The 24,893-nt window shown below is 36.7% G+C and overlaps 1 protein-coding gene and 1 pseudogene across 1 annotated transcript; one reads left to right on the forward strand and one right to left on the reverse strand.

Annotated features, from left to right (window-relative positions):
• The first annotated feature begins 259 nt into the window (after nt 1-259).
• On the forward strand, nt 260-1,373 carry LOC149142497 (putative hexosyltransferase MUCI70). The gene is made up of 2 exons (XM_089449224.1): nt 260-697; nt 814-1,373. The coding sequence occupies exons 1-2, from the start codon at nt 658-660 to the stop codon at nt 1,305-1,307; spliced, it is 534 nt and encodes a 177-aa protein (XP_089305350.1). The 5' UTR covers nt 260-657; the 3' UTR covers nt 1,308-1,373.
• Nucleotides 1,374-2,537: 1,164 nt separating this feature from the next.
• The window catches only part of LOC149142498 (ABC transporter G family member 42-like), a 67,891-nt pseudogene continuing 45,535 nt past the window's right edge, over nt 2,538-24,893 (reverse strand).

The following is a 24,893-nucleotide window of genomic DNA, read 5'->3' on the forward strand; positions in this document are numbered from 1 at the left end:
TCATTATTCCTTTTCAAAGTGCACTTTCTATAAATTGGTTATACGTGCATACTTTTCATAGATTAAATGCCCTGTTTTCTATGACTGGTATGACAATTCTCCTTCAGTGCCAGAACACACAAGACCTTTATTGCTTTGGCCAGGTAATTGGTTACATTTGGTATTCTTTATCGTTTCCCTGTGATTATACGTTTATGTTTTTTTAGAAACCCTCGGTTTCATTGACAGAGCCTTCGTATGCTTTGTTTTGTTCAGGTAAATCATCAGTGATGGGTGTCAAATCATCAGTGACTCGTCACAACTTTTTTCATAACCTCTGCCACATACAACTACTCAGTCATGTAATTTCTTTCTAGGTTCCTCTTTCTCCTTTGAACTGCTCGAAGAATTTAATGGGTTTACTCAGCATCGAAGAATTTAATGGGTTTACTCAACATCTGGGTTATCATTTGCTCTGCTTAATTGTATTCATGGTTGAATGGAGTTCCCCTAGGGTTATAGATTACGGCACTGTCCAAGTCTTAATTTTAAGCTTTGTATAATAGAAAATGGAGGGTAATCCTTTAGAGGGAAGGTATTTGATTTCAACTTCATTTCTGCAATGCTTACCCTTCAAATTATGGAGCGGAGAAGTATTTGCTCAGGAAAGCTACAGCCATGGCGAATCGGTCTTGCCACTTATATTCTCAGTTTTCAGGTAATCAGAGATCCTCATATTTAACAATTTGAGAGATCTATCAAGAAACATTACCTTATGGCATGCATGTTTGTAAAAGTAATCAGGCTAAAACTATGTTTCGTTGTTGATGGCAGTCTCGGCTATTGTTCATCATATTCAGAAAGAAGAGTTAATTGATAAATCTCAGCTATTGTACATGAAAGGACCTGAAAACCCCAATTCAGCAGTAGGTCCAGTGACCTTCGGTGGAAATCTGGATGTGAAGGAAAGAAAAAGGTATTTCAATTATTTTGAAGGGACCGATTTTCCTTGTGGTTTTGCCAATTACCGTACCCCATGGTTTTACCAATTAGCTTACCCTGGGTTCCTTGTGTCTGAAGAAGACAGGAAGGCCATGGAACAGTGCAAGGGGGTTGTGGTAATTTTAGCAATATTTGGAGCCTATGACAAGATTAAGCAACCCAAGAATGTTAGGAAAATCGCAACAGAAAATGTTTGTTTCTTCATGTTTATGGACAATGCAACTTTTACAGTTCTTGCCAAATACCAGATCAAGCCCCTGAGTCTCATAGAATTGGAATTTGGCACATTGTTTTGCTCAGGGAGTTTCCATACAAGGAATCTGTAATGAATGGCCTCATACCCAACTATCTTCCCCACAAGATTTTCTCAAATTGTTTTTGCAAGATTTGGATGGATGCCAAGCTACAACTTGTTGTTGATCCTTTGTTAATTTTGGAAAATCTCCTTATAACTCACAACATTGATATTGTTGTCTCAAATCATCCTTACAATACTCATACCATGGAGGAAGTCATTTTTACAGTCAGATGGAGAAAGTGGAGCAAAGAAGCTGTGAGATATCAAATGGACAGTTACTGTGTCGATGGCTTGCAACCTTGGAGCTCTGAAAAGCTTCCCTACAACAGTGGTATGAGAACTCAGCTTTGCTCGCATGTGCACCATCGTGACAGAGCTTTTATTAAAGGAGGTGCGACGTGGGGACAATATGTTGATTGAGACGGTACAAATATATGAGTCTAGCCACTAGCTTAGATGAACAAAGATGCTAATATTCCCTATTCTACATTTGTCATTTTTTTGGTTGTATTTGATTCATACAGAAATTTTGCTTGTCTACTCTTATTGTGTAATGGTTTATGTTGCCAATTTCAGTCTCCCTTCCCTACAACAGTGGTATGAGAACTCAGCTTTGCTCAATTATGGTGAAGTTTTAGTGTGATAGCATCTGAGAATTGTTTTGAGGTTGGTTCTCTCTTTAACTGATATTATGATTTTGTGTGTTGTTGTTGGCATTACAAATGTGCCTGATACTCACTGACATTGAGAAAGCAAACCCTTCTAACGAAGCTATTTTCTTGCTTGTTATTCAATGAATTAGAAATCTTCAATCCTTGGGATCAGTTTCCATTTGCATATGTAAGAGACATGATGACACCCAAATTGAGGATTGACATGTTCGAATCAGCCATTTTTAATACAATAACAAATGAATATCGACACTCTTACAAAGTCAATCGAAGCATTTTCCAAGAGCCTCCTTCGGACCTGCAAATTTCTTTGGGTTATGAATCTAGAGCCTGCAACTCATATTTGGACAATGTGGGCTGCATATTATGTTTGATTGTATTAATTCATTTCATTTTTTAATAATATATATTAATTACCACCTTACCATAACAATTTATGTTCCCTTCAACCCCAATCCTTCAAAACATAATACAGGCCACAATTGATGATATTTGACATGTGCCTTCCTCTACAAATTACTCGGACTCTTTCACATTCATGAAATGAAAATCGATCTTGAAGAGTCTAATTCTACACTCTGTACCATAACGAAAGGCATTATTACACATTGTATGATATCATAAAAGCCACGCAGTAAATGAAGACGCTTCAACTTTCCACAACCAAGCCACTACTACTTCACAATGTCGATAGGAGATACCATAGGGAGCTTGCCCTCAAGATAGTCAGGTTTCTCATGAATCCAATGAGAGGCAAACAACTCAAAACTCAAATGGCCCAATCCCAGGGTTCTGGATTTTGTAATGCCTCTGCCTTGCCTTTCACCTTCGTTGGAAGTTTAATACCTTGATGCCCAACACAAATATAAATGCAAAGAAAACTGAGAATCCGACCAGGGCTCCAGCTACTGCACCCAAGAAATCATGCCTGTATCCAAAGTAATCCTCCACGAACTTATTCAGTGGTTTCGTTCCCTCACCCAATACTTCCAGAGGGTCTGTAACGTCTCCATACTACGATACAATGAGACCATAGATGCTCCAGGAAAACGGGCATATCCAGTAGTACCAGATCCACCATTTTGGGATTCTCTGCATACATCCAGAAACCCATTATGACAAGATGATTACTAAGATGAACCAGTGATAGTAAGTTGTTCTATTAGCTTCACTTGCTCAAAATGAAAATAGATATATGTGATGTTCTTGCCTAGTTATATGGGATAATAAGGTTTAGTTGAAAGAAACAGGTTGCATACTGGTTTAGGAATGAAGAATCCTGAAAACAGATTGAAAACAGAGTAGAAAGCTGTAGCTACTATTGAAGCCACTTGTTGGTTTGGAGTTATGGAGACTGTCATCATCCCATAATAGGTGAAATAGAGAAATGTGAAGTAGTTCAGGAAGAAGAACCACGCAAACTTCTTAGTTGTCCAGTCGAAATGGACCATACTGTAGACAATAAGAGTGTACATAACTGTCTGGCCAAGTATGTATGGAAGCTCGATCACCACCTGTTAAAGTTTGTTTTTAATCAAAGAGTACATATGTAAATAGGAATCTGATCTGACTATGTGACTGCAAAAATGTGACAAATTCATAGGAATAGGAGAATTGAATAGTTGCCAGAATGCAGCTTGACGGTGTTAACACAGTGGACAACTCCAAACCTGGAATTGGCTCATACCCAAATCCAAAGGGTACCCTAAAATGTAGAAGCACCATGCCATCCTAATACGAGCTAGTGGAAAGATGTTGGCACATTGATCCCAAATCTTGCTCTTGAATTGGAAATGCCAGAGGCCCATATTGTGCTTTATGGGCAATCTTCAGAACATAAAGAGTTTGAATGTGGACAGTATGATAGAGAATAAAATGAAACAATGAAATATGACTAACCTGAGCCAGAGCATAAGGCAATGCAGAGTACATTCCTGTAGCCTTTTCTCTGTAGAACACAGTTCTCTCTACTGCAACGACAGGCTGCACAATTGAATAGTTGTTAACTCCCAAGAATAAAACTGCTCCATACAAGGTCCCCGCCACGATAAAAATATCATTGTTGTTGTCCCTGATATGCAGTCAAAGCTATTTATTAGTTTCGGAGAAGAGCAAGAGTATAACATACAAAATAAGAGCAGTAAACATTTTTGTGCTTTTTCAATCCAAACAACTTGATACTTTGGCCAGTAATCTATCTTGCGGAGTTAAATCTCAGGTACATATTGTTTTGTGCTGACCTTCCAGAAGATTGTTCCAAGGAGCAGAGCACAGACAAGTGTAAAGGAGTATCTAACATCATTATAGTCAGGGCTTCGCCAGTAAGTCCACCATTGCTTCCACAAACAACAATTGAATTGTCCAAAGAATGCTTGTGAATACTGGGTTGCAAAGTAAAGATCCATTGCTTCTGGAGACAGAGACTTCAGCTCTGTTACCAATGCTTTGTTCCGCCTTTATTGCCAAAAAGAGGAGAAAATGTTAGAAAGTGAGTAAGAAGCTGATAACCTTGTGTCCTGTAGACTTCTTGTAATGCTAGGTATCATATGCATAGAGAATCTGGGGGGTATATTAATAACTATAATGCTTACTTATAGAGGGAAGATTTCTTGTAATGCTCTGCAAAGTCTATCCCCAAACCATGTTCGGTAGCAACAGAGCTAACTTCCAACTTCCATGTGGCTGGGTTGTATTTATCTTTTATCTTTGGTACCCCTGGATTAGCCTGCAGTTTTTCGGGATGAAAATAAGAATATCAACTCACATTTGAGTTGTATAGAAGTAGTGCTCTATTCAAAAGTATTCCTTTACTAAGGACTACAACAATCTCCCAAGTTGTTATGTTAGGCCCCTATACTACTAGTGTAACCCCTTATTGTTATTAGTACAACCCACTTATTATATTGATGTACCCATGTAGTGCCCATATTGTTACTATTGTGCCCCATAGAAGCCCACTATTGTTATTATTGTGCCCTTACATTATTATTGTTATGTCGGCTCTGATTATGTTATGACCCCTTAGACTCCTATATATAGAAAGGAGGTCTTTTCATTTGTATCATGGAAGAATTGTTCATTTGTGTAATGTAAAGGAGTTTTCCCCCTTGAAGAGGCTAAATTCTAAGGCGTTGATCTCTCTTTTCTATCTTTTTGTGAGCTAGTTTCATAACATTTGGTATCAGAGCTTTGGATTCTAGGGTTTCGCTGCTCCAAACAGGTCATCGTGGCATTTTTGCTATAACCTTTTTTCTGTGATGTTTCAGAAGCTAAAAAAAACCCATTTGAGAAGAAATCGCGCTGAATCTCGGGTTCGAATTTCAGAGCTTTTCGCACTATATTTGAAGAGATATGATTTGCAGAAGTTGGTCTTTTTGCAGACTCCTGAATTACATTCCAAAGAGGTGACCTGGGGAAAATCGTCATAACTTTCTCTCTGAGAATCCGATTGAAATTTCGTAAGAAGGTATAGAAAGAGGACGAACTATAGTTTCTTTTATATATTTTTCAAATCCAAAGGTTGAAACAGTGACTCATGGCACGTCGTACAAGTTCGCTCTACTGAACTAGTCTATAATCAGGTCATCTTGGGATATTGTGCATAACTCTTCCTTGGAGAATCCAATTTGGATCAGACTAGTGGCATTGGAAAGAGGACACAGAGGGCTACTACAGGGCACAATTTCAGAACTTAAAGATCTGAAAGGACAGAGTTACAGTCATTTCAAGATCGAGCTCCTAAAATCAAGAAAAATCAAGATGAGGAAGTTTGATGGCAAGGATCCGGTAAATTGGATACTTTAGATGGAACAATATTTTGATCTACATGGGGTACCACTATTACAAAAGGTATGTATTGCATCTTCATATTTAGAACCGGATCAATTTTTATGGTATGAAGGGCTTTGTTCTCGTAAACAACTTGTTACGTGGTCAATTTTCACGGAGGAAATGATAGCACATTATGAGGATACAAAGAGAAACACCTTCTTTAGAACAACACCACAACAATTGGAAAGAGTAAAAGGGATTTGTGACATAGTGGAAAGAAAAATTCTGGAAACCAAGCAGCATACCCCTCACAACTATAAAGATGGAAGTGTTGTTTCTCCCAGCCTTCCACAACCTACAAGGGTTACACCACAGCAATTGGAAGAAAAAAGAGAAAAAGGGCTTTGTTACAATTGTGATAGCAAATGCACTAAAGGTCATAAGTGTGCTGAGAAGAAATTATTTTACATAGAATATGAAGAGGAGGAAGAAAAGGATCAAGAAACATCAAAAGAAGAGGATATACGCCAGGACCCCACCCCAGAGAAAGAAGAAATGAATTAGACCATATCTTGTAAAGCATTGACAAGAATTACCACTCCTCAAACTCTCATGATAGAAGGACATATCAAGAAGAAAAAGGTGCAAGAAGTGAAATATCACATTGAGAAAGAAGAAATGAATCCAACCATATCTTGTAATTCATTGGTCGAAATTACCACTCCTCAAACTATCAAGATAGAAGGACATATCAAGAAGAAAAATGTTCAAGAAGTGAAAGATCACATCGAGCATTGAGAAATGAATCCAACCATATCTTGTAAAGGATTGGAAGAAATTACCACTCCTCAAACGCTAGAGATAGAAGGACATATCAAGCAAAAAAAGGTTCAAGCATAGAAATATCACATCGAGCATCAACAACAAGTTCTCCAACTTTTAAAGGATAACGCCACTTTGGTGCAAAATCAAACGAAACAACAGGTAGATCAACATCGTAGTGAAAAATGTTTTGATGTAGGTGATTGGGTATTTTTACTGCTACATCTCAAGCAAGCTATTTATGAGAAGGAAATGTTGGCAATACTACATGCACTTAAAAAATGGCGACCTTACCGAATGGGAAGATTCTTCAAGGATGAGGATGTGGAAGCATTGTTTTGTGCTATTTCTATTATCCAATTAGATTGGATAAATGAAGCAAGGGATGAATGGAAGAAGGATGAAGAAGTATGGCCACTTATTCAAAAGTTTCAAAAGATCCCAATTCAAACAATATTGCCAGAAATTGAAGAGGAAGGAAAAATCATATTGGAACCTGGAGCAGTCACAGAAACAAGAACCGGACATCTACAAAATCGATCAATTTCAGAGTATCTCATCAAGTGGAAGAACTTACCCACTGAAGATTCCATATGGGAGGACAAGAATTATATAGAGAAGCATCAAGAACTACTCAAGCGTTGAGGACAACGCTTTTTGAAGGAGAGGGGCATGTTAGGCCCCTATACTACTAGTGTAACCCCTTATTGTTATTAGTACAACCCACTTATTATATTGATGTACCCATGTAGTGCCCATATTGTTACTATTGTGCCACATAGAAGCCCACTATTGTTATTATTTTGCCCTTACATTATTATTGTTATGTCGGCTCTGATTATGTTATGACCGCTTGGACTCCTATATATAGAAAGGAGGTCTTTTCATTTGTATCATCGAAGAATTATTCATTTGTGTAATGTAAAGGAGGTTTCCCCCTCGAAGAGGCTGAATTCTAAGGCGTTCAACTATCTTTTCTATCTTTTGTGAGCTGGTTTCATAACATGTTACCTCAAAGTATTCAACAACCTTGTGAGAATTCCGGCCTAGTGGCCCAAAGAAAATGACTTTCCCTCCTCTTTTCATCAACAATAGTTGAACCCATCATTGTAAGTCAGAAATCAATACTGAACTTTTAAACAAACGTTATAAGTTATTTAAGCACATAAACCTTGGTTTACCTCATCAAAAGCTTCAAATATGTCAATGCTAGGTTGATGAATGGTACACACAACAGTCCTTCCAGTGTCTACTATATTACGCACAGTTCGCATCACAATTGCAGCTGCTCTAGCATCTAAACCAGAGGTGGGCTCATCCATGAAAATTATAGAAGGATTTGCAACAAGCTCCACAACTATTGTTAACCTTTTCCTTTGTTCAGTTGACAATCCAGATATACCTAGCAAGCCTACCAGTGCATCCCTTAAATTGTCTAATTCCACAAGTTCGATGACCTCATCAACAAAGGCCTACAAATAGGAATTTATTGCAAATCAGTAATATGACAATTTTGCATAATGTCAAAACAAAACACTATTAGACAAGAGAAAATCATAGTTGTAGACTTACAATTCTGGTTTCTTTGTCAACATCCTTTGGAAGACGGAGAAATGTTGAATATAACAAGGATTCTCTAACAGTAATCTGTGGAGAATGTATATCATTCTGTTCACAATAACCAGAAATCCGAGCAAATGTTTCTTGCTTTTTGGGAAATCCAGAGATTCAGATATCACCCTCAATGTATCCTCCAGTCTTTCTTCCAGCTAAGACATCCATGAGAGTTGTCTTCCCAGCACCACTAACACCCATCAATGTTGTAAGAACACCAAGTCTGAATGCCCCTGTAACATCCCGGAGCAATTGAAGCCTATCCTCAATCACTCCTTGATCTTTCATTTCCTGCAGACAAAATCAGAATTTTTCAGCCAAACTTTTCAGGTAAGAGAAGCCACAAAAATTGGCAATAGCTGAATCACATAATAGACCAGTCTCAGGGCTCAAATTCATACAGGGGGCATATCAACAAAGTAATTGACATCTTCAAAAGACATGGCTAGTGCTTTGAATGGAAGAATCATTCCTCGCTTCGGAAGAACTCCTGTTGCAGCCTCCAAACCCAACTGATCATTGCCTTCTAGATTAGTTGATTGGTTGCTCATTCCTCTTATCTGCATATCATCTGCATAACGAAGCAATGAAGACTTTGTTATATAACTCAAAATCATGGAGTTCATGCTCCATCTATTCCCCTTAATCTGTTCATGAAACTCTGAACCAGACTAGGTTAACAGTTGTCTTACAGGCATTATTGTCATCTGCAGAAGATCCTCTCCTTGATCTCGATGACTTTCTATTATGTCCTTGCTTGGTACCATTCTCTTGGGCTTGCATTTTTCCAAGTTCTTCTTCAGATATGACAGCTTTAGGTTTCCCAAGAGCTATGCACAAACAAATTCCACATTATTTCATATATGAAAGAATTTGGTTAAAAAAGGATGAACACATAGAGAACAACATATATTGTTCTAGAGAAGCAACTCACGTTTTAGATATGCAAGAGCCAAAGTAAAAAAGCACATTGAAGAGGACTGAAAATCCCAATAGAGCAGCAACTCCTAGCCAATACCAATATGCTTGTGGAAAGATGTTACGACTCTTCAAGGTAGAAACACCCAAATTTGTGGTATTCTCTGCACTCTGAGAGGCCAACACGGTTCCATGACACTAGTCACTTTCATGAAAGGATTTGAAATACTCTTCATAGTTAAAAATCTTCTTCAAGGAAACTCAAGTTAGATTATTTCCATCTTTTCCACAATCTTTCATGGAATTCTTAAAGCATTAAAAGGTTAAAGCCTTACTATCATCCATCTAGGAGCAAGCATCTCATTCACTGAAATTGCATTTTCTGCATACATCAAAGGGGAACACCAGTAGCCCCATATCCACCATTTCGGGATGTTCTCTGGCATAAAAATCAATTGTCAATCTTACTGTAAACTTATACTTCATTGTTTAAAACTAGAAGCCTAGCATATTGATCCAAAATGGATCCTACAAAACCCTCTAAATCTTCAAAAATAAAAGAATAAAAACTATCGCAAAGGATGAACCCTTAAAAATGGCAGAAAACACTATCGGGAGAGAAAAACATGAAGAAAAAGAGAAAACAGTGTCTATAGAAGGCTTGAACGACTTTGCACAGTAGCTGTCAGATCTGGCCGATCAACGGTCCAGATCCGATCGGCATATTGCAATCGGCGGTGGCAAGCGGAGTCTATCGGGGGTGACCATATGATAACTGCGACAACGATTAGCCCAAGTCGACGAGGACCATCGATCAAGCGCGCAGATCGACGGCCCAGGTTAACTCGCGATATCGCATCAGCAAAATACAAAGGAGCGCTTACCAAGGGTCCGGGAAGTATGCGATATGCGATTGCGATATGTCGCATCGGGATATCGCATCGGAGCGATACAATGAAGCGGGGCCGATACACTTGCGACTTGCGATAGCCGAACCCGATGGGGTTTATAAATAAAAATATGTATATTTTGAGTTCCGTAAAAAGGAGTTTTCTATGTAAAGTCGCATTTTCGTTAAATAAACGAAAAACAAAGGAAATGCGAATGGAGCGATAAACCAAACCCGAAAGGGGTTTATATATGCAACAATATACACTTTGAGTTCTGTAACAAGCGGGATTTCGGGCGGGCCTCTGGCGATAGGTGGTATTGGACAGGCTCTACCCAAGCCCATACACTGGCTGCCACATGGCTCGGTGCCGGAGAAAGAAAACCATCTTTCCGGGTGGGTAATCTCTGTGCGCATAAGCCACCCGAAATCGATAGCAACCATTGGATCATAATCACTTGTGATAACGCCTGAAGACAGATCTGAAAGGATTATAGGGCAGGATTGATAATATTTCAGGTCTGATAAAAGGCCTTTGGGTAGATTTTTGCAGTGTTTTGTGTATTTCTCTGTGTAAACAGAGAACGACTGTTTTGGGATTTCTAATGCGCCGATGGTCCCTTCTGTTACAAAACAGGTGGCCACCATCCCTGAAGAGATTTAACAATGATTGTTTAACGCTCAAAGGAGATTTGAGCGGATAGAGGCTGGGAGCCATAGAGGCCAAATGGGAAACCGAACAAACAAGTGTCGATTGGCTTAAAAGCCACTAAATGACAAAGACAGGGGCAACCAGTGCTAAGACAGAGAGAAGATAGAGACAGAAAGTGAGAGGGAGAGTCTGTGTACTCGAAGAGACTTGAGGGATTCAAGTAAACTCCTACTATTTTGTATCTGTTGTGTTGAGAATCAACTTGATCTCACTTTTGTAAAACTCTGCTCTTGAAAGACATAATAGAGAGGTCACCACTGAAGGCTGGACCAGGAGACGCAACCCAAGAGTTTTGGGTGAACTCCTTGATTATTTGTTGTGTTATGCGTATATCTGTTGTGTTTTTCTAACTGCTTCATTGTCTATATTATTTGCAATCTTATCGATCCATTGCACTAAGTGATATAGGCAAATCCATGCACATGAGTCGGTAATACTTTTATATTAGTCTAAGATCTCATTTTTAGATCAAGTGGTATCAAAGCTTTAGGTTTGCTAAGGTTAGACAAGCTTGTGTTGGATTTTTGTATGTTAACTAGGTCAAAGCTCAAACTGGGAAAAGGAGAACTTCTTGAGGCTAATCCAGAGATTGGGATAGTCTATCCTCAAAAGAGAATGGCAGAAGAAACTCCACGAGAATCAGAAGCCCAATTCATGGAAATCTTTATGGCCATGCGAGCCATGGTGGAAGAGATGTATCAGGAGTTTAAGAAAGGTCGAGGTGAAAGCACTTCAGCACCTCAACCAGATAAAGGAGCAGAGGAACCTCTTCTAGTTGCCCATCCAGAAGGCAAAGGAAAAGAAGAGAGACTTTCTCCACCATCTACTCCATCATCACCATCCTCATCATCTTCTTCACATAAAACTAGCCCTAAAAAGAAAAAGAAGAAAACATCTTTGATTAAATTAGATGTGAAATTTGATTTGCCAATTTATGATGGAGAATTAAATGCAGAAAAACTAGATAACTGGATTAGATAGATTGATGTATATTGTAGGGTGCAGAACATTGATTTAGAAAGGAGAAAGATTCAGTTGGCTAGCCTTCGCCTTGGAGGAACTGCACTAGTGTAGTGGGAAGGCATGACACAAGCTTATCTGAAGAGACATGGTAAAATTCTTTCTACCTGGAATGAATTTGTTCCTTCCATTAAAAAAACAATTCTATCCACTAGCTTATATGCAACAAGTAATGATGAGTTGGCAAACTCTTCGCCAATTAAAGGGCCAAAGTGTACAAAGTTATACCCAGGAATTTAGAAAAAGAGTTTTAACTCTAGGCATTTCTCTAGACTCACCTGAAACGTTGTTGAAGTATATAGGTGGTCTGCATAGCTACTTGAAGCACACCATTCTCATGTTTAACCCCACTAGCCTAGATGATGTATCAGTTCAGGCTAGACATATAGAGGCTAGAGGCAAGAATGTGAACCCAAAGATTGGGGGATCATCAAAACCCTCTGCAAGAAAGAACAAGGAAAAGAAGAAGATGAAATGGAAGGAGAGGAAGACAAATGTTGTATAGAAAGACAAACCTTCATGCACTCACTGCAAGAAGGATGGACACGATGATGAACACTGCTGGTCTTTGCATCCAGAGCTGAAACCTAAGAGGTTCGGTGGTAAGAAGAAGAAGACTACTGCTGCTATTCCGAAATACTTGGGGTCAGACTCAAGTGATGAAACAACAGTCACAGCCACATGTATAAAAGGTAAAAATTCTGAAGCATCTACAAGTAATTCTGCACAATCTATTGATAATGAAGATAATGAGAGGAAAAGACATGAGCTTTTTCATATTAGAGTTATTTCCAAGCATCAAAAGATTGATACTTTATTTGATAGTGGATCACAAGTGAACTTGATTTCTGAAACAATTGTAAAGAATTTGGGATTGCTAACAACACCTCACAAGAAGCCATATCCATTAGGTTGGGTATGTGATAAGGCAAAGCTACAAGTGACAAGACAATGTAAACTTAGGTTTGCTATTGGGTCAACATTTGTAGATGAAGTTGAGTTAGATATAGTTCCCTTGGATATATGTGGTAGTGTTTTAGGAAGTCCTTACTTGTATGATAGAAAAGCCATTTTCTATAGAGATGAAAATAAGTATCAACTCACTAAAGATGGAATAGAATATATTGTAAGAGCTCATAAACTCAAAAATAACTATTCTCTCATAAACTCTGGGCAGATGAAAAGAATTGTAAATTCATGCAAGCAATTTTTACTAATGGTTGTAAAGGAAAAGACCCCTGATAGAACCAATGTATTTGAAGGCTGTGATGCTAAACAGAAATTTGATTTATATAAAGTTGTTTTAGAATATGATATCCTATTTCAAGAACCTAAAGGTATGCCACCCAAAAGGGAAATAGTACATTATATTCATTTGCGGCAAGATGCTCCATTATCTAACATCGGAATTTACAGGTTATCCGCTTTAGAGAATGCAGAGATCAAGAAGCAGGTACAGGAGCTGCTCGATAAAGGGTTCATAAGACCAAGCACATCACCATGTGGATCTCCAATCGTACTGGTGAGAAAGAAAGATGGTTCGTGGAGGATGTGCATTGATTACAGAGAACTGAATAAAATAACGATCAAGAATCGTTATCCTCTTCCTCGCATTGATGATCTATTAGATCAGTTGAAAGAAGCAGTTTACTTTTCCAAGTTAGACTTGCACAATGGCTATTATTAGGTCAGAGTTGCAAGACAAGATGCACGGAAGACTGCTTTCAAGACAAAGCAAGGGCTATATGAATGGCTGGTTATGCCTTTTGGTTTAACTAATGCTCCTGCCACTTTCATGAGAGTTATGAATGATGTACTCAGACCTTTTATTGATGATTTTGTAATTGTATATTTAGATGACATTCTTTTTTTCAGTAAAACATGGGAAGAACATTTGAAGCATGTAAAGCAGACTTTAGATGTTTTGAAAAGATAAAATCTCTATGTGAAGTTATCAAAATGTGATTTTGGCAAAACATCTTTAAATTATTTGGGTCATATTGTAGGGGGTGGTGAATTGAAGATAGATCCCTCTAAGGCCGAAGTCATTGTGAACTGGCCTAAACCCAAATCTGCTACAGAAGTTAGGAGTTTCCTAGGAGTAGCATAATATTAGAGAAAGTTTATTGCTAACTTTTCCTTGATTGCAGCTCCCTTACATGCTTTAACAAGATTGAACAAGGTGTTTCAGTGGGGAGGAAAACAACAGAAAACCTTCAACAACTTAAAGGAAAAAATTAGTACAACACCAGTACTAGCACTGCCAGATCTTCAACGGCCATTTGAGATTGAAACAGATGCCAGTGACTATGCCATGGGAGTAGTGTTGATGCAACATGGTAAACCCATATGCTACCATTCTGAGACATTTAATTCTGCAGTGGTTAATTATCCCACATATGATAAAGAATTGTATGCATTAGTGCAGAGTGTGAAAAAGTGGAAACATTACCTATTGGGCAAAGAAACAATTATACATACAGATCATCAACCACTTCAATATTTGCACTCACAAACTAAATTGTAGCAATCAAGACATTATAGGTGGATGGGTTTCCTACAGTAATTTCATCTTGTCATCATATATAAGAAAGGCATACACAATAAGGTTGCAGATATGATATCAAGACCAATCATAAATGCATCTACTATACTTAAGCATAACCCAGTAATGCATGAAAGCTACATTGAATAATATGCTCAAGATGTAGATTTTAAAGATGTATATGCAACCTTAAGTCATGGCAAACAAGTAGAAGAATTGGATTATTATGTTAAAGACCAAATCTTATATCATTTTCGAAAGTTATGCATTCCACAAACTGAAAGAGTTAACATAATCTGAGAAGCACATACTTCTCTTATATAATGTCATTTTGGTGTAACTAAAACAGTTGCACAATTGCAAAGGTTCTGTTATTAGCAAAGGATGCATGAGACAGTTTCTAGATATATTAAAGGGTGTACCATGTGTGCTAAAAGCAAGCCCAGCAATAGAAAAATAGGCTTTTACACTCCACTTCCAGTTCCTTCTCGTCCTTGGGAAAGTGTTTCCATGGATTTTGTTGGGGGATTGCCAAAATCTAGAAAAGGTCATGATTATTTATATGTTATTATGGATAGGTTCAACAAAATGAGTATTTTGATACCTTGTAACAAGCAGGTTACAACTGAACAAACAACAAAGTTGTTCTTTCAGCATGTATGGGTTCATTTTGGGTTACCCACTTCTATTGTATCTAATTGGGATTCCCTATTTGTTGGGAAGTTTTGGTCAAGTCTATGGGATTTGATGGACACTAGATTGAAGAAGAGCACAACATTTCATCCACAAATAGATGGTCAAACAGAGGTGGTCAACAGGATAGTGATCCAGTTGCTTAGAGGCTATTGCAGCAAGCATCCCAAGCTTTGGGTTGAAAATTTGTGTTATGTGCAACATGCTTACAACTGTGCCAAGCACTCTTCTACTCAGAGATCTCCTTTTGATACTTTTTTGGTTTTACACCAAATTCTCCCTTGGATTTTGTCTTTGGAAAAGACATAGCAGTTGATGGACACAGTGATGTGGACAAAGCAACCAAGTTCATTGAACAGATCCAAGAAATTCACCAGGCAGTGCAGGAACAACTGGAAAGAATCCAGGCCAAGTACAAGGCAAGGCATGACAAGCATCGAATTGAGCATAGCTTCCAAGTTGGTGATCAAGTCTGGTTGTACATCAACGAAGAAAAAATGCAAGGTGAAGGTAAGAAGCTGAAGCCAATACACTACAACAAAACCCTGTGATTAGCATCCCTTTTTTATTCCTTTTTTGCGTCTAGAGCCCATTTTTGGTGCTTTTTGTGTCCATTTATCAAATATGGTGCAAAACTTGATGCAAACTTTGCACCGAGTTTTGCACCAAGTCTTACATCAAGTTTAGCACCAGGTATTGTAATAGGCTTTGCACCAGATTTTACACCAAGTTTTATGCTAGGTTTTATGCCAAGTTTTGTGTCATCCTTTGCACCATGTGTTGCATCAAGTTTGGCACCTAATTTTGTTTCTCCAACTTTTGCATCATCTATTGCATCCACATTTTGCGCCTACAGTTGCATCAAATTTTGCATCATCTCTTGCATCCTCTTTTGCATCATTTTTTAAATCATTTTCTGCATCCATTTTTGCATATTTTTTGCATCCCCTTTGTGCCAAGTTTTGTATCGATCTTTGTGTCTAGTTTTCCATCTAATTTTACATCTACTTTTGTTGCATTGAATTTTACATCTTGTTTTTCATCCATATTTACATCCTCTTTTTCATCTATTATTGTGTCCACTATTGCATCCATTTTTCTTGTTCCATAATTTTCACTTGGTTTGACACCTGCCTTTGCACCCTTTCTTGTTTCTAAATTTGCATCCACGATTGCATCATCATATACATCTAGCTTTTCATCGAATTTTACATCTATTTTTATTCCCTTTTTATATCCACTTTTGCGTCAAGATTTGCATCAGGTTTTGTGTCTCATATTGCATCTACTTTTTCATAGAATTTTGTTGCATCAACTTTTGCATCCTATTTTACATCCATTGTTGCACCCATGTTTACACCCACTTTTGCATCCCTTTTTTCATCTTATTTTTCATCTTCATTTGCTCCTTTTTTTTTTCATCTATCATCACATCCACTTTTGTTCTGACACAATTTGTGCCATGTTTTGTACATTGTGCCATGTTTTGTACATACTGTTGTACTTATGTTTGCTTCCAATTTTGCATCCATCTTCACATCCTCTTTTGCATAAAATATTGTATCTATTTTTGCATCCACTTTTGTGTTGGGTATTGCGTCTCATTTTGTATCTTCTTTTGCATGTACTTCCATTGCATCCATATTTTGCATCCAATTTTGTTTCTCATGTTGCACCCATGTTTCAATCCACTTTTACATCCCTTACAACATCTTGTCTTGCATCTAAGTTTGCATCTTTTTTTGTGTCTATTATTACATCCACTTTTTTTGTGCTATGATTTGTGCCATACCTTATGCCTATCGTTGCAACCCACATTTTCTTCCACTATTGCATCCACATTTGCATTCTTTTTGTGTCCAAGTTTGCATCAAATATTTTTTTATGTTTTTTGCATCCCATTCTGAATCTACTTTTACATCCACTTTTGATTCATCCAATTTTGAAACTAATTTTGTGTCCACTATTGCACCCATGTTTACATCCCTTTTTTCATCCAAGTTTTCCTCCTTTTTGCATTCAAGTTTGTGTCCTTTTTTTTTACATTCATTGTTGTATCCATATTTGTTTCACCACAATTCATGTTAACTTTTATGCCTATTATTGTTCCCATGTTTTCTTGAACTTTTTCATCCATGTTTGAATGCTATTTTGTGTTCAAGTTTGCATCAACTATTGCATCTTCTTTTTCATCCACTTTTGTGTCAATTTTTCTGTCTTGTTTTGCATCTACTTATGTTGTGTCCACTTTTCATCCAAATTTATGTCTATTTTTACCCAACTTTTCTTTGTTCACTTTTGCAGCCCTTTTCCAACACACATCATATTTTTTACATTGATGATATTTCTTATGACATTGAAAATTATGAACAAATGATGACAATGTCAATAATTATAACAAAGATGATAATGAAGATGATGACGATGACATGAATTGCGATTGTTATGATAATGAAAATGATGATAAAGATGATGGGGGTTACAATGACAATGATGATGATGATGCTAATGATGTTGGCCATTCTTCCCAATTCTTAAATGTTGTCATGGTCATAATCATAATAATTATCTTTGGCATCATCTTCCAAGTCATCATCATCAACAACAATAATGGCATGAATGACGATTATGATGTTCATGATGAAGATGACAACAATTATGATAAAAATTATATTAGTTATGATGACGGGGATGACGACAATTATAATGATGATGATGATCATCGATCATCTCTAAAAAATAAAGTTGTTATTTCTCTTGCATATATCATGTGTCCAAACAACCCTTTTCGAGCACTCGTAACATTTTTTAGGTTGATGATATTTCTTATGATACCTATAATTATGAACAATTGACGACAATGTCCATAATCATGATGATGATGATGAAGACTTGAATGGGGATTATGATGATAATGAAATGATGACGATAATGATGATGGTGATGGTGGTGATGATGGCGATAATTAAGATGATGACCCTCCCTCTAAACTAGGGAAGTACTCATAATGAGACAAAAAAGTACTCTCAAATTGAAATATTCATATAAGAAGGGATCTGGATTAATAAGCATAAATGATGATTTACATCATCATAGCCAACATTGTCAAAATAGTAAGGCCTTGACTAACAAGTTTAACTTTCCATTAGATCATAGCACAATGTTGGGAGGCATAAATTTGGACACCATTACCTCTCTAGGAACTTCCCCTACCAGGATGTTCACCAGGTATGTCCTCACATGATCATTTCCTAATCTACTATCATAATATTTGACACCAGAAAATGTCAATCCTCATACTATTCTTATCTTGGATTAATGTACTTGACTTATGGCGATTAGTCCTAGTCAAAGTCCAAATTCTCAAATAATATTGGTCCCAGATGTTTATCCAATCCACCATTCTCCCTACTAGTGCCTTTACTAGGCTTATGATTCTTAGTCTTGGCCATAGTACATGACACATGGATAATATGGTGTCTACCCTCACTCCCTCTCAACCAAAAAGGAGACATCCACAAGCATAATATTTTCTCAAGAATACCCATCATTTTCATAGAGAATAACATCATTAATTTGTTTTCATCGCATGATGCCTTTATGATTAAGCATTCATAGATTTATGGTGAAATATTTCCCCTTTTGTCATTTGTGATGAAATAAAATCAAAAAGTGAAAGCAAAAATCATTAAAGATACACTATACTGATTTATCTAAGTCTAAACTCTAATGTTGAAGTGAAAATTCATGTAAATCTTATATCTATTAGTTGTGATGAACTTATGAAAACCTTATTCCCTAAGTCCTATATATAAGAAAAAGAAAAAGAAAGAAAAATAATGCCCAATGAATGGTAACTCATGTATTCACTTCCTCTTTGGAAAATATATGAATATATACACTCCTAGTCACACTTGATGACATGTTTGTGATGGTTAAATAATGAAGTCCTCTTTTCCCCTTGCATTTTCACTTCATCATTTAAGCACCTAATTAAGGATCTAGGGAATGTTTGTTGCCTAAAGGTTTCATGTCTACTCTTGGTTTACTTATGTCATGGTACTGTGAATTTATGTGGCAGAGTGAAATACATAAGTTTGTGGAGTTATTAGAACAGTGTATTAAGTTAGTCACCACACACACATGTATTACATCTCATTGATCCACATGTGTGGGTTGGAGACTGATTGCTTGAAAACTTTAATGGAGACTACTTTATGGCTTTAATGGTATAACTTACAAAATATCTTGTTAAACATTGTGATTCATCCTTTCTTTTCCTCGAGACACTTGATAATATTGATGTCACTCCCAATAATCCATGGAAATGGGGAGTATAAATTACTTGTGCTAGAAATAGAATTGAGAAATAGAGGTTTTCCATTTGCGATATTGGAGTCATGGACATTGGATACATGGTAGTAGTCCTCGATGTCAATTAACTAAAATTGTATTGTCATAATGCGAAAAGAGGTAAACATATTAGTAACCTTGATGTCTTGATCATTTCAAATAATAACCATTCCACCCAAGTATCTCTACGCATCAATCACTACTACTTGGAAATTCCTCCCCCATTTGATAATTATATGAGGTAGAACCTCACTTAATATTTTTGTTTCTTATATCAACATTATTGATGGGTGCTTTGCGTACCATTTTTCTTTTAGGAGTCTTTGTTTTCATTTACTATTGAGGCCACTCATGTTCCATGAGATTATTTTCATCTAGAATTTACACAAAAAGGAAGTATAATGTGACTAAAAGAAAAACATATCTCAAGATTTAAGTGCTTGGACAATTCCACTTCGTGACTCCTATATTTCCTTAACCTAGGACCAAATGGTGAACTTGATGGCCTCAAGGGAAATTGACCAATGAAAATCTAAAAAAGAGGTGACTTTTGACTTTATCACATACAATTTAATATACTAAAAAAAATATCCATAACAATTTCATCAATCAATGAATCATTAAAAAAAAAATCCAAAACAATTTCATCAAGCAATGAATCATTGCATTATAAAATACAATCTATAAACATTTTGGGAACGTTCTGCTAAACCATGCTAAAAAACCAACATATTTAATATTAATATTTAACAATAATATGGACCATAACACATTTTGATAAATTAAATAACATATTATCAAGCCTAAAAAATGTCACTAACAGAAAACTATAAAGCATGCAACTAATGGAAGTGACAACTCAAGGCCACCATAAGACAATTAATCTATTAATACCAAGATTAATGGGCACAAAGATCTGCAAAGGAAAAAGGCAAACATATTTTAACTTTATTGTTTTATTAGCCTGGTTCAAGATGAACATTTCAAGATATAATGAAGAACATAATTAATTTTATTACATTAAGAAAACTCAAGCACATTCTATAACTTAGCAAGGAAGAGATGTATAAAACCCATCTCAACGACACAACACATGGCATTAAGTTCCTTTTTTATATATAATTTAAACTCCTATCATAAAATCACAAATTTAGCATGAATGGAATGTTTAAAATCCATTTTTATAAAAATAAAATATAATTTTTCTTATAGAAAAGAAAAACACCAAAAACTAAATATATTTTTTTAGAAAATAAAAAAATTACTAAAACTAAATATATATTTAAAAGAAAAAACTAAAGCATAAGCAAACTAGAATTTGAATTTGCACTCTTGTTCATTTTCTAAACTCATATGGTGGAATGTGATCTCTTTATCCTCATCTTTAGCTTTTTCCTAAAAACTAAAAGCATATAAAAGCGGGAAAGAGCCATAAAGCATGGGGAAGATTTTTCCTAAGCACAAAAGCATCTAAAAAGTGGAAAAGACCATTTTTATATGAGGAAACATTATTCACCCAAAAGATTTTGCCCAAATTGAACTAATGATGAATTTGTGAAATCTTCATAGCCTTCACTTTTCTATATATTGGGGGCTTGGCCATTGAAAAAATGATGGGAATTCTTGTAATGTCACGCTGTTGAGATCTATCTTGAGAGGGAGAGTTTTGGAGCTAGGAGTTGGGGGAGGTGTTGTTGCAACTACATCTGATTGTTGTAACTTTCCTCCAACTCCTTTATTAATATAGATCAGTTGTTCTTCCTTCCATATGTTTCTATTCATTCTTTACTTATTCTATTTAACTACTGAATGTATGGGATTTTGGTTTATATTTATTTATTCAATAATATTTATATGTTTCTGATAGTTTCGATTATCAAGATATTATGTTGTGAAGGTTTGTTTATTCTCTATCTTATGTGTATGACCAAGCTTTGGAGCTAGCTAGGAGCGCTTCCTAGCTATACTAAAAACTCCAAGAAGACTTGCATGCAAGGACTCACAAGAATTCCTTCTCTTTTTCTTAATCTATACTCTACATCTTGATCTACTAAGAATCCTGAGCCTTAGAACAACCTTTCTCTTAATTGGTTTGTCCTAGGTTTCCAGGATAAACTGAGAGGGTTTTATGTTCATCTAACTGTGCATTAAATCCTACAGCAAAATGATATTTATAAACTTTAATATATTTCACTATGTAAATGAAATTAGTAAAATGAACCCATAGAGGGGGTCATAAATGCAAATAAAGGTAAAACTCTAAAGAAGAAGCCAAAAGTGGATTTAACCATGGATGCAAAATTGGGAGTAGAATTGGATGTTAAACTAGTCATCAAAACAAGATGAAAATAATTACACAAAAAGGGTTTTAAAGTAAAATTAAAAAAGGGTGCAACACTAGACACAAAGAAGGGAACAAAATAGGGCATATGAAAGGATACCAAATTGGGTGCAAACAAGGATGCAAAAATGGACACCAAAATGAGGATGCAAAGAATGATGTAAAATTAGGATGCAAAAAGGATGTAAGAAAAGACCAAAACAAGATGCAAAATGGGACTAAAAAAGGGTGAAACCAAGAATGTAAAAAATAATGCATAACTAGATGAAAATTCAAACTAAAATCTAGGTGAAAAATGAGATGGAAATGTGGACACAAAATGTGGCAGAAAAAGGATGCAAATTTGGATGCCAAAAAGGATGCAAAATTAGATACAAAAAAGGACGCAAATTTGGACATTAAAAATGGTGCAAGATTCGACACAAAAGAAGAAAAAATGGTGCAAAAATGGGCATAAAAATGGCTCAAATTTGGATGCAAATTGAGATGCAAAATTGGATGTAAAATGAGGTGCAACAAATCATTCAAAACTTGGTGCAAAAACAAATGCAAAAGTAGAAGAAAAAATGGCTCAAAATTGAAAGTAACAATAGACACAAAATGGGATGCAAAGGTGGATGCGACATATGGTTCAACATAGGATGAAAATTTAGATGCTCAAAGGATGCAAAATTGGATGCAAGAAATGGTGTTAAAAATGATGCTAAATTGGATGCAACAAATGATGAAAAATTAAATGAAAAATAAGGTGCAAAATAGGATGCAAAAAAGGGAGAGAAATAAAATGCAAAAGTGGATGCAAAAAATGGTGGAAAAATGCATGTAAAATTTGGCACTAAATCAGATTCAACATATGGTGCAAAATTGGATGGAAAAAATGGTGTAAAAAAGGCAGAAAAACTGGCACAAAAATAGATGTAAAAATAAGTACAAAAATAGAAGCAAAAAATGGCATAAGACCAGATGCAAAAATTGGCACAAACTGGATTTTAAAAAGGCACTAAATCAGATGTGAAAGATGGTGTAAAACTCGATGCAAATTACGACACAACTAGAAGAAAAGAATGCCACAAAAGAGGAAGCAAAAAATGATGCAAAAATAGATGCAAAAAATGGCACAAAACTAGAAGCAAAACCTGTTGTAAAACCAAATGAAAATCTTGGTGCAAAATATGATGCAAAAAATGATGGAAAAATTGGCATAAAAAAGATGCAAAATTTGGTGCAAAAAATGATGGGCAATTTGGCATAAAAAAGATGCAAAATTTGGTGCAAAAAAGGACGCTTTAAAAATTGTACAATAGAGCCAGATTTAGGGCCAGGCTGCTCATCCCAATTGAGAAAAAAATGCACTAAAATCTGGTGCTGGATCTGGTGCAAATTGCATATTTTGTTGTAGTGATAAGGTATGGGCCTTTCAAGATACTTGAGAAAATTGGTGAAAACGCTTTTTGCCTTGATTTTCCAACTTACATGCATATCTATTCAATCGTTAATGCAAAGAACTTGAGACTGTTTGAACCTTCACGGATTAAAGATCCCGAAGAGAAAATTCAGTTGCCTTCTATTGATGATTTGTTTCCTGAATATCTCAATGAGTTACAGGAAGATACAGTTCTGGACAGGAAGGTGAGAACTACGCACAAAGGATATGTTGAGTACCTGAGAATCAGACTCAAAGGTTCAAAACCAAGCAGTGCAAGATGGATAGAGATTGGACAAGTGAGGAAGCTATATCCTCACTTGATCAATGCTTAAAAACCAAATTTTGGTGGTCCAAAAGCTTTTTCAGTGGGAAGGTGTGATCCAAAATGGATCCTAAAAAACTCTCTAAGTCTTCAAAAATAAAATAAAAACTATCGCAAAGGATGAACCCTTAAAAATGGTGAAAAACACTATCAGGAGAAAAAAACATGAAGAAAAAGAGAAAACAGAATCTATCGGAGGCTTGAACGACTTTGCACAGGAGCCGTCGGATCTAGCCGATCAATAGTCCAGATTCGATCGGCATATCGCAATCGATGGTGGCAAGTGGAGTCTATCGGGGGCGACCATATGATAACTGCGACAATGATTAGCACAAGTCGACGAGGACTGTCGATCAAGCGTACAGATCGACAGCCCAGGTTAACTCGCGATATTGCATCGACAAAATACAAAGGAGTGCTTACCAAAGGCCCGGGGGCTATGCGATATGCGATTGCGATATGTCGCATCGCGATATCGCATCAGAGTGATACAATGGAGTAGTGCCGATACACTTGCGACTTGTGATAGCCGGAACCGATGGGGTTTATAAATAAAAATATATTTTTTTTAGTTCCGCAAAAAGGAGTTTTTCTATGTAAAGTCGCATTTTCGTTAAATGAACGAAAAACAAAGGAAATGCGAATGGAGCGATAAACCGGACCTGAAAGGGGTTTATATATGCAGCGATATACATTTTGAGTTCTGTAACGAGCAGTATTTCGGGCGAGACTCCGGCAGTAGGTGGTATTGGATGGGCTTCGCCCGAGACCATACACTGGCTGCCACGTGGCTCGGCGTCGGAGAAATAAAACCACCTTTTCGGGCGGGTAATATTCCTGCGCATAAGCCACCCAAAATCGATAGCAATCATTAGATCACGATCACTTGCGATAGCGCTCGAATATGGATCTGAAAGGATTATAGGGCAAGATTGATAATATTTCAAGTCCGATAAAAGGCGTTTGGGCGGATTTTTGCAATGTTTTTGTATTTCTCTATGTAAACAAAGAACGATTGTTTTGGGATTTCTAATGCGCCGATGGTCCCTTCCGTTACAAAACAGGTGGCCACCATCCCTGAAGACGTTTAATAATGATTGTTTAATGCTCAGAGGGGATTTGAGCGGACAGAGGCCGGGAGCCAGAGAGCCCAAATGGGAAGCCGAACAGACAAGCGCCAATTGGCTTAAAAGCCATTGAATGACAGAGACAGGGGCAAGCAATGCTAAGATAGAGAGAAGACAGAGACAGAAAGTGAGAGGGAGAGTTTGTGTACTCAAAGAGACTTGAGGGATTCGAGTAAACTCCTACTGTTTTGTATCTGTTGTGTTGAGACTCAAATTGAGCTCACTTTTGTAAAACTCTGCTCTTGAAAGACATAATAGAGAGGTCACCACTGAAGGTTGGACCAGGAGATGTAGCCCAGGAGTTTTGGGTGAACTCCTTGATTATTTGTTGTGTTATGCGTATATCTGTTGTGTTTTTCTAACTGCTTCATTGTCTATATTATTCGCAAT

Source organism: Pinus tabuliformis, chromosome X, assembly GCF_031772625.1.
Source record: "Pinus tabuliformis cultivar Carrire ecotype Pingquan chromosome X, CPIR1, whole genome shotgun sequence".
Taxonomy (NCBI): Eukaryota; Viridiplantae; Streptophyta; class Pinopsida; order Pinales; family Pinaceae; genus Pinus; species Pinus tabuliformis.

Coding starts and splice junctions, on each gene's coding strand:
- LOC149142497 (XM_089449224.1), top strand. CDS start 658: ATGGCGAATCGGTCTTGCCACTTATATTCTCAGTTTTCAG. Junction 698..813: donor CTTATATTCTCAGTTTTCAG/GTAATCAGAGAT, acceptor TGTTGATGGCAG/TCTCGGCTATTGTTCATCAT.